Source organism: Salmo salar, chromosome 06 (genome assembly GCF_965601325.2).
Source record: "Salmo salar chromosome 06, fSalSal1, whole genome shotgun sequence".
Taxonomy (NCBI): Eukaryota; Metazoa; Chordata; class Actinopteri; order Salmoniformes; family Salmonidae; genus Salmo; species Salmo salar.
Genome location: NC_138296.1, coordinates 25327498 through 25347968, shown reverse-complemented (window position 1 = coordinate 25347968; position 20471 = coordinate 25327498). Strand labels below are relative to the sequence as shown.

General features: G+C 45.6%; 1 protein-coding gene across 1 annotated transcript in view; it reads right to left on the bottom strand.

Annotated features, from left to right (window-relative positions):
* The window catches only part of LOC106606705 (voltage-dependent calcium channel gamma-1 subunit), a 173774-nt gene extending 160729 nt beyond the window's left edge, over nt 1–13045 (bottom strand). The window contains exon 1 of the mRNA XM_014203061.3: nt 12630–13045. Within this exon, the coding sequence (XP_014058536.2) occupies nt 12630–12870 (241 nt within the window). The 5' untranslated portion in view covers nt 12871–13045. The remainder of the gene's footprint in view (nt 1–12629) is intronic.
* Between the last annotated feature and the right edge of the window lie 7426 nt (nt 13046–20471).

Below are 20471 nucleotides of genomic sequence, written 5' to 3'. Positions count from 1 at the left end.
CAGGATTCACAGGATTCGCAGGAGGTATGTTTTTAAATGAATTTGATCAGGCTTTGTAGCCTATTGACTCCTTCTTGATGAATAAATAAAAAATCTAATAAATTGTTTCTCTGTAATAACTAGCAATTGAATTAAATTGGCTTTGGCTAACCAGCTAGTTAAGTTCCCAATCTTCCAAACTTTTAACTAACTACCAAGCCATTTCAGGTTGTCATCTAAAATAATGGGTGCATGACACCCTGTCTACATCAGTTGCCACAACATGACTTTTTGACAGCTTATTTAGTTCATCCGAATTTACACTACAGTTCCAGAACACCGGGGTTGAGAAACACTACACTTCCAGAACACCGGGGTTGAGAAACACTACACTTCCAGAACACCGGGGTTGAGAAACACTACAGTTCCAGAACACCGGTGTTGAGAAACACTACAGTTCCAGAACACCGGGGTTGAGAAACACTACAGTTCCAGAACACCGGGGTTGAGAAAGACTACAGTTCCAGAACACCGGGGTTGAGAAACACTACAGTTCCAGAACACCGGGGTTGAGAAACACTACAGTTCCAGAACACCGGGGTTGAGAAACACTACACTTCCAGAACACCGGTGTTGAGAAACACTACAGTTCCAGAACACCGGTGTTGAGAAACACTACAGTTCCAGAACACCGGGGTTGAGAAACACTACAGTTCCAGAACACCGGGGTTGAGAAACACTACAGTTCCAGAACACCGGGGTTGAGAAACACCTCAGTTCCAGAACACCGGGGTTGAGAAACACTACACTTCCAGAACACCGGTGTTGAGAAACACTACAGTTCCAGAACACCGGGGTTGAGAAACACTACAGTTCCAGAACACCGGGGTTGAGAAACACTACAGTTCCAGAACACCGGGGTTGAGGAACTTCAGTTTACATCCATCTCCATTTATCCAGCTGTGTCTCATCCTGAACTAATTGCCTTGATCAGGGACTCCAAAAATACTACCCTCCTGAGAGTTAAGCCAATAACCATCTGGTCCCTTCCTTCCAAATGAACAGGTAATTCAACTGTCTACTATCTACTGTCTATCTGTCTGTGAGGCACTTACATTCCTCCCAACACACACACACACACACACACACACACACACACACACACACACACACACACACACACACACACACACACACACACACACACACACACACACACACACACACACACACACACACACACACACACACACACACACACACACACACACACACACACACACACACACACACACACACACACACACACACACACACCGAGAGAGAGAGAGAGAGAGACACAGACAAAGACACACACGAAAACATACATCACTCCAACAATATGCCCCTAATGTTATTTCCTGGCTGACGTGACGGTGGTGTTCATTAAAGTGTTGGTTCAATTTAAAACCAGTCAAGAAGTCATGCATCATTTATAGGGAAGGTCAGTCAGTTTAAGGTCAGTTTAAGAAGTCATCAAGGCATCTTGTTGCCGGGGACAAATGCCTTGTAATTACGGCGGTAAATGACAAAAGTGTACGGCGAACAGGAGTGAACAGAAATGAACGGGAGCGCATGCCACACGTTGATCAGCTCCAATCGTTTTGGAATGCAAAGCATGTTATTAAGGTGAGTCACCCTGACTCCCACCATGGGTAGACATTTAGGTGGGTATAATCCTGTTGTGTTTTTCACACAATTCAATCACAGACTATTCTTTGCTGGCGTTGCGCTGTGTTGATGTATTCTGCCTCACATCCAACCCCTGTCCAACCCCCAGCCCCAACAGTGTGTCTTAATCAGTAGCTAACACATAACATCAGGTGACTGTGTGGCTGGAAACCTGGATAAATCCCATTATGCTTCACTTTCCTCTGGGTCACTAACAGCCCCTAATCTAACAGGAGGATGAAGAAATGTCCCTGTCTCCAAGGGCCCTCGCTGTGTTCTACAGGAGCACCATCGAGAGCATACTGTCGGGCTGCCTCACAGCCTGGTACAGCAACTACACGCAACAGACTGGCCAATAGCTTCCAACCCCAGACCATCAGGCTGCTGAATAGCCACCACTAGTAAGCTACCTGAATTTCACTGTGCCCTGTAATTACATCTGTAACCCTGTACATGTGACTATTAAACTAATCTAATAGCCTAACCACTGATCAAAACATTATGGACTAAATGTTCAAATCCTGTTGCTGCAGGATTATTTTTGCTGTGACAATATAGGTCAGATTATGATCCTACATCTCTCTGTAGTGAAGTCTATAACCACCAAACACAACTGGATCCACAATACCACAGATTGTGGTTGAATGGTATGCAGCAATGCATTGAATGGCAGCAATTGTCCCAGTGAATTTCCTCCTTGAACAAGACCATATGGCATCTAATCGAACACCCATTCACAGGCAGTATTGAGTGAATACTGGCCTGAACATAGCGGAATAGTCACTTCCAACACTGACAATGTTGTAATTATTCAAAGCCAATGCTATCTTTATACTTGCACTTAAAAATACATGTATTCTCATGTCCATATCTGTAACCTTGAATTATTTACATAGTTGCACATCCCCATGGCTTCCACAGCTGTATTTAGACAGTTCCCACTGCCTGTCTTCCATATCTCCATGGCTTCCACACCTGTATTTAGACAGTTCCCACTGCCTGTTTTCCACATCCCCATGGCTTCCACAGCTGTATTTAGACAGTTCCCACTGCCTGTCTTCCATATCTCCATGGCTTCCACAGCTGTATTTAGACAGTTCCCACTGCCTGTCTTCCACATCCCCATGGCTTCCACAGCTGTATTTAGACAGTTCCCACTGCCTGTCTTCCATATCTCCATGGCTTCCACAGCTGTATTTAGACAGTTCCCACTGCCTGTCTTCCACATCCCCATGGCTTCCACAGCTGTATTTAGACAGTTCCCACTGCCTGTCTTCCACATCCCCATGGCTTCCACAGCTGTATTTAGACAGTTCCCACTGCCTGTCTTCCAAGTGTGAATGACTGAATGTAGTACATCTAGCACATCCAGTTTAGCGAGTCAATTCACACACCTCGGTTGGACTAGCGAGTCAATTCACACACCTCGGTTGGACTAGCGAGTCAATTCACACACCTCGGTTGGACTAGCGAGTCAATTCACACACCTCGGTTGGACTAGCGAGTCAATTCACACACCTCGGTTGGACTAGCTAGTCAATTCACACACCTCGTTTGGACTAGCGAGTCAATTCACACACCTCGGTAGGAGTAGCGAGTCAATTCACACACCTCAGTTGGACTAGCGAGTCTGAATGTTAGTTTACGGAAGGCAATTTCCTAAACAGGGGTGCTGTGGGAATTTTCAACATACTCTTTGAAGAGATAGGGTTTCAGACGTTTTTGGAAGACGGGCAGGGACTCTGCTGTCCTAGCTTCAGGGGGAAGGTGCTTCCACCATTTGGGTGCCAGGAAGGAGATGAGCTTTGACTGGGCTGAGCGGGTGCTGACCTCCTGTTGGGGTGGGAGGGCCAAGAGACCAGAGGTGGCAGAACGGGGTACTCGGGTTGGGGTGTACAGTTTGAGCATAGCCATAAGGTAGGGAGAGACAGTTTCTCTTTCTGCTCCAGTAAGTACCATGGTCTGTAGTGGATGCGAGCTTCGACTGGAAGCCAGTGGGATGGGGTGTGGAGCAAGGTGACATGGGTGAACTTGGGAAGTTTGAACACAAGGGGGGTTGCGGTGTTCTGGATAAATTGCAGGGGTTTGATGGCACAAGCAGGGAGCCCAGCCAACAGCGAGTTGCAGTAGTCCAGACGGGAGATGACAAGCGCCTGGATTAGGACCTGCGCCACTTCCTGTGTGAGGTAGGGTCATACTCTATGGATTTTGTTGAGCATGAACCTGCAATACCAAGTCAGTGCTTTGATGTTTGCAGAGAATGACAGGATGCTGTCCAGGGTCATGCAAACGTTCTTTGATGGAGAGGTTATGGAGCGAGTAGGCCTTCCCCGGGAGGAAGAGCAGCTCTGTCTTGTCCACACTCACACACACAAACCAGCCTCTCTCTCGCTCTCTCACTCTCTCTCTGTCTCTTTCAATCTCTGTCTCTCTCTCTCTCTGTATCTCCCTCACAGTTAAACCTGTCTCTCTCTGTCTCTCTCACTCTCTCTGTGTCTCTTTCAATCTCTGTCTCTCTCTGTATCTCCCTCACAGTTAAACCTGTCTCTCTCTCTCTCTCTCTCAATTTCAATTCAAAGGGCTTTATTGGCATGGGAAACATATGTTAACATGGCCAAAGTAAGTGAAATAGATAATAAACAAAGGTGAAATAAACAATACAAAATAACAGTAAACATTACTCTCACAAAAGTTCCAAAAGAATAAAGACATTTCAAATGTCATATTATGTCTATATACAGTGTTGTAATGATGTGTAAATAGTTATAAATAAACATAAATATAGGATGTATTTATAATGGTGTTTGTTCTTCACTGGTTGCCCTTTTCTTGTGGCAACAGGTCACAAATCGTGCTGCTGTGATTGCACACTGTGGTATTTCACCCAGTAGATATGGGAGTTTATCAAAATTGGATTTGTTTTCATATTCTTTGTTGGTCTGTGTGATCAGAGGGAAATATGTGTCTCTAAAATGGTCATACATTTGGCAGGAAGATAGAAAGCAGCTCAGTTTCCACCTCATTTTGTGGGCAGTGTACACATAGCCTGTCTTCTCTTGAGAGCCAGGACTGCCTTCATCATTCATTATCTTTTTGTTTTCTCATGACTTGGTTGGGTCTAATTGTGTTGCTGTCCTGGGGCTCTGTGGGGTCTGTTTGTGTTTGTGAACAGTGCCTCAGAACTAGCTTGCTTAGGGGGCTCTTCTCCAGGTTCATCTCTCTGTAGGTAATGGCTTTGTTATGGAAGGTTTGGGAATCGCTTCCATTTAACTGGTTGTAGAATTTAATGTCTCTTGTCTGGATTTGGATAATTAGCGGGTATCGGCCTAATTCTGCTCTGCATACATTATTTGGTATTTTACGTTGTACACAGAGGATATTTTTGCAGAATTCTGCATGCGGAGTCTCAAATTGGTGTCCCATTTTGTGAATTCTTGGTTGGTGAGCAGACCCCAGACCTCACAACCATGAAGGGCAATGGGTTCTATAACTGTCAAATTTTGTTCCCTTTTCATGTCAAAGAAATCTCTCTCTCACACACACACACACACACACACACACACACACACACACACACACACACACACACACACACACACACACACACACACACACACACACACACACACACACACACACGTTAGAGCTGCCCCACCCGCAGACACAGTAACTCTGGGGGGCTGTGTGTGTGTGTGTGTGTGTGTGACGTAGAAGTCCGTCACTGGCCGCGGGCAGCATTTGGTACTTTAACACACGCACACATTCATCACTCCTCCCTGCTCCGTTATCAGATAAGTTAACAATGTGGGTCGACACACAAGTTAACGTCTCTATCTTAGTACATACATTTCACACTTACTTCAGTAACCAGTTAGGGTATAAAGAAATAAAGACAGGTGTTCATATTTAATATAAGCAATATTTAGTATACTTATCGATGTTATGGATGAGCGCGGTTGTTTGTTCTGTTCCTCTCTCTCTCCATCTCTGTAGCTTCCAGGTATGCTGGATAAGGACCCGAGCTAAGGGAATTGGGCTTACTTTGTAGTGCCTGTCCGGAATGGCTCATTATTGTAAACGGGCATATTGGAAGACACTGTCAGTAGTGATGTAATTTTGTAAATGTTATATTGTGATGTTGTTTCATAAACGTGTTGCAATGTATATATTTTGGTATGTTTAGATAAATGGTTTGTATGTTGAATAGGTAATTGCTTAATTAATTAGTGTTAATTGTTCTGAGGGGAGGGGCTACCCCTACAAAAGGAGCCTCTCTTTCAGTTCAAGGAGAGGCATTTTGGATTGAGCTGTGGGTGGGGCAGCTTTGTTTTTAAGCTGTCCCATAAGGTATATGTTTGATGGCAGTACTGTTGTTTTGTTCCGGAATCACTATGTAAATAAACACCGTTGCACAGAATAACTTTTGCGGCTCCGCCATCTTTTTATTTTTTATAGAGGTTAGGTTTTCCAGTTTAGCCTTCTGGCCTACTCTACGTGACATATGGTGGCAGCAGTGGGATGGCGCACCGCAAATCAGTGAATTCCAACAAGAGAGGTAAAGGAATGCGTACAGGATTGCGTTCTCAGCAGCAGCATCAACTGTCATAAAAGGTAATTGAAGTTGAAACTGGGTGGAATACCATGGAATCTTCTGGTGAAGAGGTTAATTATGAGAAACTAGGAGCCCGACCAAGGGGCCAAACACAACCAGAACTGTTTGAACTACCGGTTGAACCAGCAGATACAGCAATAAGAGACCAGCTGACTGAAGGAGCAGTTGGGGGACCAGAACCACACCCAACCATGGTAGCCCTTTTCCAGCAACTTTTCACCTGCCTTGAGAAGAGGGACGAAGACCTCAAGCAGGAGTTTCGGGGCCTACGCCAATCTATCCTCACAGCTCCTCACCAAGCGGAACTCGTCAGTGAGAGCCCAAGATTGGGTCTGCCAACACCAGGATGACAAAGGCTCGACGCAGCAGGGACTTCAACTCCACAGCAGGATCCCCAAGCAGTAATGAGGCCAGCACCAGGAGACCAGTCCAGCAGTGTTAACGTTCATCTTCCAGCATTCCTGAGGAAGGAGCCAAAGATGCCCTCATACCAGCAGGGGGAGGACATTGAAAACTACTTGCTGAGGTTTGAGCGAATGGCCAAGACGTGGCAGTGGCCGGAGGTAGAGTGGGCCTGCAGGCTTGTCCCATTGCTCACGGGCAAGGCCTTAGAGGCTTACACAGCAATGGATGAGGGGCTGTCCAACGTCTACAAGGGCTTGAAGGAAGCGCTGCTGATGAAGTTCGACATCTCCTCGGAGACCTACCGTCAACGCTTTAGAGCTGCATCGACGCCATCGGGTGAGTCACCGACAGAGACGTACCAGCGCCTCAAGGGTCTCTACCGACGATGGGTTCGACCAGAGGAGAAGACACAAGACGAGATCGGTGAGGTCATCATCCTCGAGCAACTTCTACAAGTTCTACCACATGACATTCGAACCTGGGTTCGAGAGCACGAGCCCAAGGACGGGCTTATGGCGGCCAAGCTTGCGCTGCAGTACCTTAATGCACGTAAAGGGGGCCCACCACGACCTGCAGCACCCGCTCCAAGGAGTCTCCGAGACACAAGGGACATCAGAGATACCCGAGATGGTGGAGGTAACTCTGGGGGTTATGTGTCTGGGAGGAGGGAGGTAAGGGATCATGCAGTTCGCTCTGATGGGAGGGGTCTGACCTGTTTTTACTGCCGACAGCAGGGGCACAAGGCTTCAATGTGTCCACTACGTAAATCCAAGCTCTCAGGTTACTGTTATGTGCCCAGAGAGGGGGATGGTGTTCAGAATAGACAGACTGGGGAAGGGTCAGTCTTGGTACCTGTAAAAGTGAATGGTAAAAGTCTTACTGCAATGATTGACACCGGCAGTTCACTGTCGTTGATCAGAAAATGTAATGTACCTGTTAATGACATTGATTACGGTCACCAGACACTGATCCAATGTGTCCATGGTGACCAGTCACAGCAGCCCACAGCTGAACTCACAGTGGAGATTCAGGGTCAGAAATACCTCCTCAAAGTTGGGGTAATGGAGAAGCTACCTTTTGAGATGATTTTGGGGAGGGATGTGCCTGTACTCTCTGATCTGTTGGGAAGTGTGGGGGGTCAGCTATATGAGCAGTCAGTTTGCCAGTCTGATGTTCAGGTGTCATGTTCAGTTGTCACTCGTGCACAGGCCAAAGCTGGTTTACAACCTCTGCCTGACTTGTGTGATAGTCTGTGTGAGGGGGGAACCAAAGGGCCCAGAAAGTCACGCTGCCAGCGGCGTCTTGAGAAGTATGTGGGAACCCCTGTACCTGTTGCTGATGTGTCTGGGTTAGAAGTGCAATGGGAAGTTCCACAAAATTTTGCTACACTGCAGAAGTCTGATGCAACCTTGAAAGGTTTATTTGATAAGGCCTTAGCTGGGGACAGCCAATCTTCATGTGGGGGAATATACACAGACAACCACATACTCTACCTTGGGTCAGAAGCAGATAGCAGGAAGTTAGTGGTGCCATCTACATGTAGACCACTTGTTCTCAACCTTGCACATACAGTTCCATGGGCAGGCCATCTAGGGCAACATAAGACCTATCTTAGGCTAGGCTCCCGTTTCTTTTGGCCCTCCATGTATACTGATGTACAAACATACTGCAAAACATGCCCCACGTGCCAGAAAACCAGTGCTGTCCGTAGGTCTGACCGGGCTCCTCTATGTTCACTGCCAGTTATCTCTACCCCATTCAAGAGAATTGCAATGGACATTGTTGGACCCTTGGAGAAGAGTAGTGCAGGTTACCAGTATATATTGGTGATCTGTGACTATGCCACCCGGTTCCCAGAAGCCTTCCCACTCCGTTCCATAACCACTCCAAAAATAATCAGTGCTCTTGTTCAGCTCTTTTCTCGTGTAGGAATCCCAGATGAAATCCTGACGGACCAAGGCACAAACTTCACTTCACGACTGATGGTTCAACTCCACCGACAGCTGGGCATTAAAGGCTTGAGGACCACTCCCTACCATCCCCAAACGGATGGGCTTGTAGAGAGATTCAATCAAACGCTCAAGAATATGCTGAGGAAGTTTGTGGCTGACACTGGTAAAGACTGGGATAAGTGGTAACCCTTTCTGCTTTTTGCTTACAGGGAGGTGCCTCAGGCATCGACAGGTTTCTCACCATTCGAACTCCTCTATGGATGGCCAGTGCAGGGACCACTGGACCTGCTGAAGAAGTGCGGGAAGGTTCCCCAGTAGCTACCTCAGGACAGGGGATTGTCCAGTACGTTCTCCAGATGCGAGACAGGCTGGAGCGGTACCGAGAGGAAGCTAGGGCAAACCTTCAGCAAGCCCAGAAGGCCCAGAAGCGAGGGTATGACCAGCACGCTCGCCACAGAGCGTTTGAGCCAGGACAGAAAGTCCTGCTCCTCCTTCCCTCGTCTACCAGCAAGCTCCTTGCGCAGTGGCAAGGGCCGTACCTAATCGGGAGGAAGATGGGCCCGGTGACCTACGAGGTGCTGCACCCGGACAAGGGTAAGGAGAAGCAAACCTACCATGTGAACCTCCTCAAGGCCTGGGAGGAGAAAGGGGAACTCTCCAAGGTAAAGTCCTTTCTGGTCCGCAGAGTAGAAGAAGAGGACGAGTCAGATGGGGTCACAGAGGCATGGAAAGGACGAGCAGAGGTCATACTGGCTCACCTAGAAGAAGACAAGCAAGATGAGCTGAAGCAGCTGTTTGGCAAGTATCCGGCCCTCTTCAGTCAGAGGCCAGGAAGAACCAAAGTCCTGGAACACGTCATTCGTTTGAAGCCTGGCCAGAACCCTGTCCGCCAGCATCCTTACCGTGTGCCTGAGAGGCTGGTGGTAGCCCTCAAAGAGGAGGTCCACACCATGATAGACATGGATGTTGTCGAGCCATCGTCAAGTGAATGGAGCAGCCCTATTGTCATTGTCCCAAAGAAGGATGGCTCTTTGCGCGTCTGCATGGACTTCCGTAAGGTGAATGCCATCTCCCAGTTTGATGCCTACCCCATGCCCCGCATTGACGACTTACTGGAGAGAATAGGTAGAGCTCATTACATCACCACATTGGATCTCTGCAAAGGGTACTGGCAGGTGCCCCTGGACGAACAATCCAAGGCCTACACTGCCTTCCGGACACCGATGGGCCTGTTCCAGTTTAAGGTCATGCCGTTTGGCCTTCATGGGGCCTCTGCAACTTTCCAGAGGCTTATGGACAAGGTCCTCCAGGACTGTGACGATTACTGTGCTGCTTACTTGGATGACGTGGTGATCTACAGCCACTCCTGGGAGGAGCACATACAGCATCTTAGCAGAGTCCTGGGGAAGATCCATGATGCAGGCCTCACGCTTAACCTCCTGAAGTGTGAGTGGGCAAAACAGGAGACTAAGTATCTGGGTTACCAGCTGGGTAAGGGTGAAGTTCGACCTCAGGTGGACAAAGTGGAGTCCATCAGGAACAGCCCTCAACCCAGAACCAAGACACGAGTGAAGTCCTTCCTAGGTCTGGCAGGATGGTACCGGAGATTCATTCCGCAGTTTTCGACCATCGCTGTCCCTCTAACCAACCTCACTTCAAAGGTGGCCAGCAACCCTGTGAAGTGGACTGAGGAGTGTGAGGAAGCCTTCAGGATACTGAAAAAACGACTGTGCTCATTCCCTGTTCTCCAGACCCCTGATTTTCAGAAGAGGTTTCTCGTGCAGGTGGACGCTTCGGCTGTGGGAATTGGAGCTGTACTGGCCCAAGGGGAGCCAGGAGAAGAGCTTCCTGTACTGTACCTGAGTCGGAAGCTGTTGCCGAGGGAAACCAGGTATTCGACAATCGAGAAGGAGTGCCTGGCTATAAAGTGGGCCCTAGATAGCCTCCGTTACTACCTTCTTGGGAGGGAATTTGACCTGCACACAGACCACAGAGCACTGACCTGGATCCAGACCATGAAGGACCGGAATTCTCGTGTGACCAGGTGGTATCTGGAGCTCCAGCCTTTCAGGTTCTGTGTCCGTCATAAGGCAGGAAAAGAAAATGTCACGGCAGACTACCTATCCAGACTCCCGAACCTGGTCGCTTCAGGAGAGGAGGAAGGTAATGTGACGTAGAAGTCCGTCACTGGCCGCGGGCAGCATTTGGTACTTTAACGCACGCACACATTCATCACTCCTCCCTGCTCCGTTATCAGATAAGTTAACAATGTGGGTCGACACACAAGTTAACGTCTCTATCTTAGTACATACATTTCACACTTACTTCAGTAACCAGTTAGGGTATAAAGACAGGTGTTCATATTTAATATAAGCAATATTTAGTATACTTATCGATGTTATGGATGAGCGCGGTTGTTTGTTCTGTTCCTCTCTCTCTCCATCTCTGTAGCTTCCAGGTATGCTGGATAAGGACCCGAGCTAAGGGAATTGGGCTTACTTTGTAGTGCCTGTCCGGAATGGCTCATTAATGTAAACGGGCATATTGGAAGACACTGTCAGTAGTGATGTAATTTTGTAAATGTTATATTGTGATGTTGTTTCATAAACGTGTTGCAATGTATATATTTTGGTATGTTTAGATAAATGGAAACTGTATGTTGAATAGGTAATTGCTTAATTAATTAGTGTTAATTGTTCTGAGGGGAGGGGCTACCCCTACAAAAGGAGCCTCTCTTTCAGTTCAAGGAGAGGCATTTTGGATTGAGCTGTGGGTGGGGCAGCTTTGTTTTTAAGCTGTCCCATAAGGTATACGTTTGATGGCAGTACTGTTGTTTTGTTCCGGAATCACTATGTAAATAAACACCGTTGCACAGAAGAACTTTTGCGGCTCCGCCATCTTTTTATTTTTTATAGAGGTTAGGTTTTCCAGTTTAGCCTTTGGCCTACTCTACGTGACAGTGTGTGTGTCTGTGTGTCTGTGTGTGCGCGTGCATATGAGAGTGTACCACTCACTCTCAGCTCTCTCTCCTCTGACATCTGAAGAGATGAATCTGGAAGTGGAGAGGGACAGGTCTACTGTACGCTCAGACAGAAAAGCAGGGGGAGAGTCCCTGAATCCCTGACAAGTTAGTCAAATTGTAAGGCCGCATATTGGTAAGGACCCCCACCAGCAACAACATGATACAATGAATGAAAGCCAGGAGATTAATATCTGCAGCCCATGTAACCCCTCACCCTTACTGTAGCTCACTAATAGAGACAGATATGGTCAAGAGCCCCTTGCCTCTGGGGAGACAGTACTAGACAGAGAAAGGGTTTAACCGTGTTTTTTTAGCCTCAGAAGAAACAGGGTTAGAAAAAAACCACCTTCCTGGCAAGCAGACATTAACACAGAGACAGGAGGGCAAAGAGCCATTTACTGCTCTGCTAGTTATTCAACTCTACCTGTGTCCCAAATGGCACCCTATTCCCTGTGTGGTGTCTGGTCAGAAGTACTACACTGTGTAGGGAATAGGGTTTCATTTGGGACACAGCCTTACACTAACTGACACAGAGGGTTAGAAACAATCACACTGCACCACCTGCAGGTTGGCATTTATTGGGATGACCCTTACAGCTCTGCAGGGTGGTCACTACCTGGCACAGCCACAAAGTCATACATTTGATTTTAAACCGAACCCTAACCTGAACTCTAACCTAAACCACACTACTAACCTTATGCCTAACCCTAACCTTAAATTAAGAAAAAAAAGCTAATAGTTTTCATACATTTTTACGATATATAGCCAATTTTGACATTGCAGCTGGCCAAACAAGTGGACATCGCTCAGCTCAGCTCTGCCTGCAGGACAAGATTCATCCCAATAAACGTTGACCTGCGTACCACCTGGAGGATATACAGTAAAGGCCTCCTAGCTCTTGGTAGACTCCCTGACCCTAACAAAGACAGAGGGTAGAAGCAGCCCTTACCTCCGGGCAGACTGATGGGGCCACAGCCCTGGCCCTCTGGGTCCTCCTCCACCATGAAGACGGTCTTCATGCAGAGCTTCCAGAGGCCAAAGTGGACCGTCTCACAGGTGGCGTTGAACTTGTCGAACGGCGGGCTCAGTACAGTCCAGTGGTCCGTCACCATGGCAGCCAGCATGCAGGAGATGCCCACCAGGATGATGAAGAACGTGATCTTCACCTTGGTCTTCTTCTCTTCCAACATGGTGCTGAGAGAGTGTATGAAGTGTGTGTGTTGTTGTGTATTATAGTAAAGGTCCCTGTGAGATTGTCTAGCTCCTAGAAAGCAGTATTAACAATTAGTCTTCTCCAACAGCCTCAATAAAGCACGAAACGTCTCCTCTCTCTCTCTCCAGCTCTCTCCATCCACAGATCTCTGCTTCTGCTCGAAGAAAAGAGGCCAGATAACAGTGCCCTAGATTCCTACTCTCACTCTCCCTCCCAGGAACATGTTTACAGTGTTTAGCCCGAGTCTATACAGCACTGCTGTGAAGAAGGATGTGAAGTATTTACCAAAACCGTCTCCACTTCGACCAGTCTGAGCTACTTGGGGTCAGGGGTTAGGTGCTGTGATGGGGTACGATCGAACAAGACAGGTTGAGGGCTCGACCTGGTTTAAGCTTTCATACGACATTGACGATTCAGAGGTGGAAAAGACTAATATCTAAGCCAAAGTAAATATTGCACACATTCTGTAGATATTGTTGTTCTAGATACCCTTGAAATCAAACGTGAATATTTAGAACATGTTCTTGTTAATAGATTCCCGTGTTATTTCTACCTATCAGAAAGTGTCTTGTTGCTCTCTGGCTCCATTTAAGGGGCTCATGGGAGAGTTCCTTTATTACGAGCTGATCTATTTTTCCGCCAATCACTGAGGGGCCTGAGACACGGGGGGCCCCACCTGACGGCTGCACCCAATCCAAATTCGGGAAAGGGAAGGATATATTTAAATCTAACAGAGGACTACAGAGGACTAAAGATAATATATCTTTACACCTTAATAGTTGACAGTGAAGGAATCATGAAAGGACTGTATTTAACCTACTGTCTAGTGGTGTAAATCCTTTGTTATTCAAGTACATCCATTCTGCAGATGAATGTGTTTAGTCCTTGAAAGGGCATGTAATTGTATAGCAACAGGTGTCTCCACTTGTTCCTCTGTTATTTCACATTATTTTGGTTGTTGTGTTTTAAGTGTCTGGTATTCTATATGTATAGCTGCTTGAAGATGCTACTAAATCCACCATTTATACTATACTGGAATATAAATGTAATGAATCCTCAGACTAAATAGTGAAAAAGGGACTTTTTTGGACTTAATGAATGAAACCGAATCAGAGAGAATGTGTGATGAAATCCTCCTCCACCATGAAGACGGTCTTCATGCAGAGCTTCCAGAGGCCAAAGTGGACCGTCTCACAGGTGGCGTTGAACTTGTCGAACGGCGGGCTCAGTACAGTCCAGTGGTCCGTCACCATGGCAGCCAGCATGCAGGAGATGCCCACCAGGATGACGAAGAACGTGATCTTCACCTTGGTCTTCTTCTCCTCCAACATGGTGCTGAGAGAGTGAGTGTGGGGTGGGTGAGGGGTGGGGAGTGTGTGGGTTCAGAGTATGTGTGGGTTAGAGAGTGTATGGGTTCAGAGGGTGTATGGATTCAGAGAGTGTGTGTGGGTTCAGAGTATGTGTGGGTTAGAGAGTGTATGGGTTCAGAGGGAGTGTGGGTTCAGAGGGTGTGTGGATTCAAAGAGTGTGTGTTGGTTCAGGGGGTGTGTGGTTCAGAGGGTGTGTGTGGGTTCAGAGGGTGTGTGGGTTCAGAGGGTGTGTGTGGGTTCAGAGGGTGTGTGGGTTCAGAGTGTGTGTGTGGGTTCAGAGGGTGTTTGTGGGTGTTTGTGGGTTCAGAGGGTGTGTGGGTTCAGAGGGTGTGTGTGGGTTCAGAGGGTGTGTGTGGGTTCAGAGGGTGTGTGTGGGTTCAGAGGGTGTGCGGGTTCAGAGGGTGTGTGTGGGTTCAGAGGGTGTGTGGGTTCAGAGGGTGTTTGTGGGTTCAGAGGGTGTGTGTGGGTTCAGAGGGTGTGTGTGTGTGTGGGATGAAACAGAATCAGAGAGAATGTGTGAAATAGTAGAATCGTCATTATAGACACTTTAATTCAACCTTTCATACTGTATTTCACTGTGTAAGACATGAGGATACGAATGTCTGGGATTTTTATAAACTACTGTGCCCCACTTTAGGCAGGGACTCTGGCCCATTTTCTGTAGTGACAAGTTTCTCACAGCCCGCGGTTTAAACACAATAAATGGAGGGCGACGACGTGACAAAAGGGGAAAAAGGCACACTCTGCGGTGTGTGTGTGTGTGTGTGTGCGCAATTGTGTGTGTTTATGTGCACGTGCACGAATGCGCGTGTGTATCTGCTTAAAAAGACCCAGAGAATCATAATGTTTCACACTTACAGAAACAGAATGCACTCTGATAGAACTAACGTGCTCTTCAGAAACACAATCAGAAGCCTACTGAACCAGCAGATGGTCAGTAATCAGCCACACTGGAAGACAAACTAAGTCCCATGGAGTTGAATCAAGACCTTGGTGTTCATTAGCACTTTTGTTCACCTGGATTCATTCTCTGTGAAACCTCTCTTTCTCAACCCAGCCCTCCTCCCACCCTTCTTGAGAGAAAGATTAGCCATTTCTCTCTCTCTCTCTCTCTTTCTCAACCCAGCCCTCCTCCCACCCTTCTTGAGAGAAAAATTAGCAATGTCTCTCTCTCTCTCTCTTTTGAGCTCTCTCCCTCTCCTCCTCTCACTTTCGCTCTCTTTCTCTCCCTTTCTCTCCCTCCCTCTCTCTCTCTATCTCTGATGACATGTCAGTTGGGAGACCTTTCTATATTTGTAATAATGGTATATTTACATGCCGCCTGTCTCCCCAGCTAACCTCCTATCTGTGCCGGTGTAGAATCAAACACCATCCACCTGCGGTGTCGCCAAGCAACAGCCAACAGCGACAACACATGTCCCCAGCGTCCCTGGCGATGATGATCAACATCATCACACCACAGCACCTCTGTCAACCTGTGAAGGATGAGAAACATCATCACACCACAGAACCTCTGTCAACCTGTGAAGGATGAGAAACATCATCACACCACAGAACCTCTATCAACCTGTGAAGGATGAGAAACATCATCACACCACAAAACCTCTGTCAACCTGTGAAGGATGAGAAACATCATCACACCACAAAACCTCTGTCAACCTGTGAAGGATGATCAACATCATCACACCACAGAACCTCTGTCAACCTGTGAAGGATGAGAAACATCATCACACCACAGAACCTCTGTCAACCTGTGAAGGATGAGAAACATCATCACACCACAGAACCTCTATCAACCTGTGAAGGATGAGAAACATCATCACACCACAAAACCTCTGTCAACCTGTGAAGGATGATCAACATCATCACACCACAGAACCTCTGTCAACCTGTGAAGGATGATCAACATCATCACACCACAGAACCTCTGTCAACCTGTGAAGGATGAGAAACATCATCACACCACAGAACCTCTGTCAACCTGTGAAGGATGAGAAACATCATCACACCACAGAACCTCTATCAACCTGTGAAGGATGAGAAACATCATCACACCACAGAACCTCTGTCAACCGTGAAGGATGAGAAACATCATCACACCACAGAAGCTCTATCAACCTGTGAAGGATGAGAAACATCACACCACAGAACCTCTGTCAACCTGTGAAGGATGAGAAACATCATCACACCACAGAACCTCTATCAACCTGTGAAGGATGAGAAACATCATCACACCACAGAACCTCTGTCAACCTGTGAAGGATGAGAAACATCATCACACCACAGAACCTCTGTCAACCTGTGAAGGATGAGAAACATCATCACACCACAGAACCTCTATCAACCTGTGAAGGATGAGAAACATCATCACACCACAGAACCTCTGTCAACCTGTGAAGGATGAGAAACATCATCACACCACAGAACCTCTGTCAACCTGTGAAGGATGAGAAACATCATCACACCACAGAACCTCTATCAACCTGTGAAGGATGAGAAACATCATCACACCACAGAACCTCTGTCAACCTGTGAAGGATGAGAAACATCATCACACCACAGAACCTCTGTCAACCTGTGAAGGATGAGAAACATCATCACACCACAGAACCTCTATCAACCTGTGAAGGATGAGAAACATCATCACACCACAGAACCTCTGTCAACCTGTGAAGGATGAGAAACAGTGAATAGACTCAACACCGTACGGCAGGAGACTGTCTGTCTCTGTCTCTCACCTGGGAGTGTTACTCAGTCAACTCCCAGGCCATTTTCCTTTAATACTGTATCTCCTTAATGTTCTCCCTTAATCGTTTCTGAATTATCCTTTTTTTTCTTTCGAAAAACAGCCTTAATTGGTGGCTAATTTTACCCGGCGCAGATCATCATTTTAGGGCCTTCTGAGGGACCGATTGTATTCCTTTGCTAATGACAGACAACATTACTCAAGCTAAATTAGATTAGCCCGGCCCCAAGGCCATTTCTAGTAGGGTCATGTTAACACTTAGCTATCACACAATGAATCAACAAGTATGTAGCATTAGTGCTAGTTTACACTAATGTGCCTGTTGTTATGCTAACATTGCGCTAGCTTCAACCACGGATCAGATCAGAATTCAAAACAGGAACATTATGAGGTGCAATTATGCAATCATGAGGGCTGGCAGTTAATGAGCGCAATATCATACAAAAACTCAATTAAATGTAAATGTTCAAGGGCTCGCATGGCCTTTGTAGTCTGGTATCAGATATTCATATCCAAGGATAATTTCCCCTGCTAGATCAATTGCGCTGATGCCTCTTTATTATAAATTACATTCGACAACCTCAGTAAACGTGAACTAGACAGTGAGGAAGATGTCGCCTTTGTAGTGAGTGTCAATACACTATCGTGTTCATATAGTTTCTACGTCTGTGTTTATCGTTTTAGAACAGTTAAAGGTTGATTAGAATCTTAGATAATAGTATTTTTCCACTGGAGTAATGGAACTGTAAGCATTTTTCTCCAAATCAAGTATTTTCAGTTGACTGATGGGCTATAGATTTGATGCACAGTTCCTTCACTTTATGTATGAAAAGGCATTTTAAAGACCACATTATGCCTCTGAACGTCTCGTTCTATTGTGAAGGGTCAATTACAAAGTGATGGGCCAACATTAATGTTTGGTGCATGATGACAAGAAAAGAGAGAGGAAAAGAGAGAGAAAATAATATGTTTGAGATTGCGTCATCATGTGGTATGAATGGCCTCCCAACAGAAGTTGTTCATTCGACACGCTGCTTTTTCGGCCACTGGTGATTGGCTAGTTTCAGAGGCAGGACTGTCGTCACAACCGGGGTCACCTAAACCCACTGCCTCTGTCTCCATCTGCAGCCTGTGACTTCAATTAGATGAAGTAGAGTTAAAGGGGCACTTCAGATTCTTTAAGGAGCACAGTTCCGTGTCGTGTTCAGTTACGGATCCTTCTGGAAGACATATATTGTGAAGAGCAGACGTCTTTCTTGTGGAATCTATCAGCTCCATTACATCTATCCTGTTAAAAACGTTATACCTGCATTATTTTCTTGGATTGATTATATTTCCCCTGACAGTGTGATTGATGGACATATTGTTAGCATGTGCACTGCTGCTTGTATTGAAAGCACTGTGATTGATAGACATTTTGTTAGCATGTGCACTGTTGCTTGTATTGAAAATACCAGTCTGTTCATCTAATATTCCACTACCTGTACTCCGTGTCATTTACAAATATGTTTGATATTTTTATTAGAAATTGTGCACAAATATTGAATTTAAAGCCTGCTTCATTAAATGAAGTGCCCTTCAATATAGACCACATGGAACATTCAATAAAAGTTTTTTATATGAATAAAGACTTGTTAAATTGGCCATTGGCCATTTACTTGGCTATTATCTGGTGTTTTGTGGTGGGAAACTGAGCGGGTGGAGCATAACATGACAACCCTGTTACCCATTGACAGACAGGCTAGAAATACTTGCTTTATTTCACCTCTTGAGATGGGAAAAGTGTTTTTATTAAGTAAAAATTCTGTGAAATCTGGAGAAATAAAATAAGGAAGTTAAAAACTTGAACGACCCTCATAAAGTTAAACATTTAGCAAACTGAAAGAGAAAGTAACTTTTGAGGAGTCTTATACCGCACTGAGCCAGGATAAGTGACGAGTGTTAAGAGTGAGGAAGAAAGATTTCTTACATTATCTTATTTGACCTTTTCATGTCCATAATGTCCTTGTCAAGGTAATTAAAACATACAAATTATTGACCATTTACTGGAATAACAAAGTGAATACAAAGAGTTTCACTGCAGAGATTCAAACATCACGTGTCAACATTCAGTACAGGTCAGTGATTCACTATTTGACAGGCTGTGCGTTTGCATTTCCTGACTCAGTTAATTGAGTTCCACAATAAATGCACTCCCAGGAATCCCAGTTCCACAATAAATGTTTGTTTTGTTTCGATAAAGTCCATATTTATGTCCAAATACCTCCTTTTTGTTCGTGCATTCAGTTCACTATTCCAAATGCAAAATGCGCGAGCACTAAGTTCAGACGAAAAGTCAAAAAAGTTCTATTACAGTTCATAGAAACATGTCAACATGTATGGAATCAATCTTTAGGATGTTTTTATCATAAATCTTCAATAATATTCCAACCGGACAATTCCTTTGTCTTCAGAAATGAAAAGGAACTCAGCTCACTCTCACGGCCGCGCATGTGATTGAGCTCATGCGATTCTGCCAGACACCTGATTCCAATAGCTCTTATTCTCTCCCCATTCACAGTAGAAGCCTGAAACAACATTCTAAAGACTGTTGACATCTAGTGGAAGCCTTAGGAAGTGCAATATGACCCCACAGACACTGTGTATTGGATAGGCAATCAAAACTACAAACCTCAGATTTCCCACTTCCTGGTTGGATTTTTCTCAGGTTTTCACCTGCCATATGAGTTATGTTAAACTCACAGACATCATTCAAACAGTTCTAGAAACTTCAGAGTATTTTCTATCCAAATCTACTAATAATATGCATATCCTAGTTTCTGGGCCTAAGTAGCAGGCAGTTTACTCTGGGCACGCTTTTCATCCGGACGTGAAAATACTGCCCCCTACCCCAAAGAAGTTTTAACTGACTTGCCTAGTTAAATAAAGGTTTAAAAAATTCTGATCTTTAAATGTGTGAGGTGAACTTTTGCCACCGTAAGACTAATGGAGTCACAGACAGTCACATTTACATTTAGAACATTAGAACAGAGCTAAATGATGTCATTGTGATTCTGTATTAATGTCATTGTGCTTCTGTATTAATGTCATTGTGATTCTGTATTAATGTCATTGTGATTCTGTATTAATGTCATTGTGATTCTGTATTAATGTCATTGTGCTTCTTAATGTCATTGTGATTCTGTATTAATGTCATTGTGCTTCTGTATTAATGTCATTGTGCTTCTGTATTAATGTCATTGTGCTTCTGTATTAATGTCATTGTGCTTCTGTATTAATGTCATTGTGATTCTGTATTAATGTCATTGTGCTTCTGTATTAATGTCATTGGAACAGGAACAGTTAGTCCTGGGTTCTTGTTGAAATCTCTTATATCATATTCCACTGATTTCTGTCTCGTTTTTAGATATGGAGTGTGACTGTGAGTGTGACAAAAAGAAAGAATGGCTGGTTGGTGTCTGT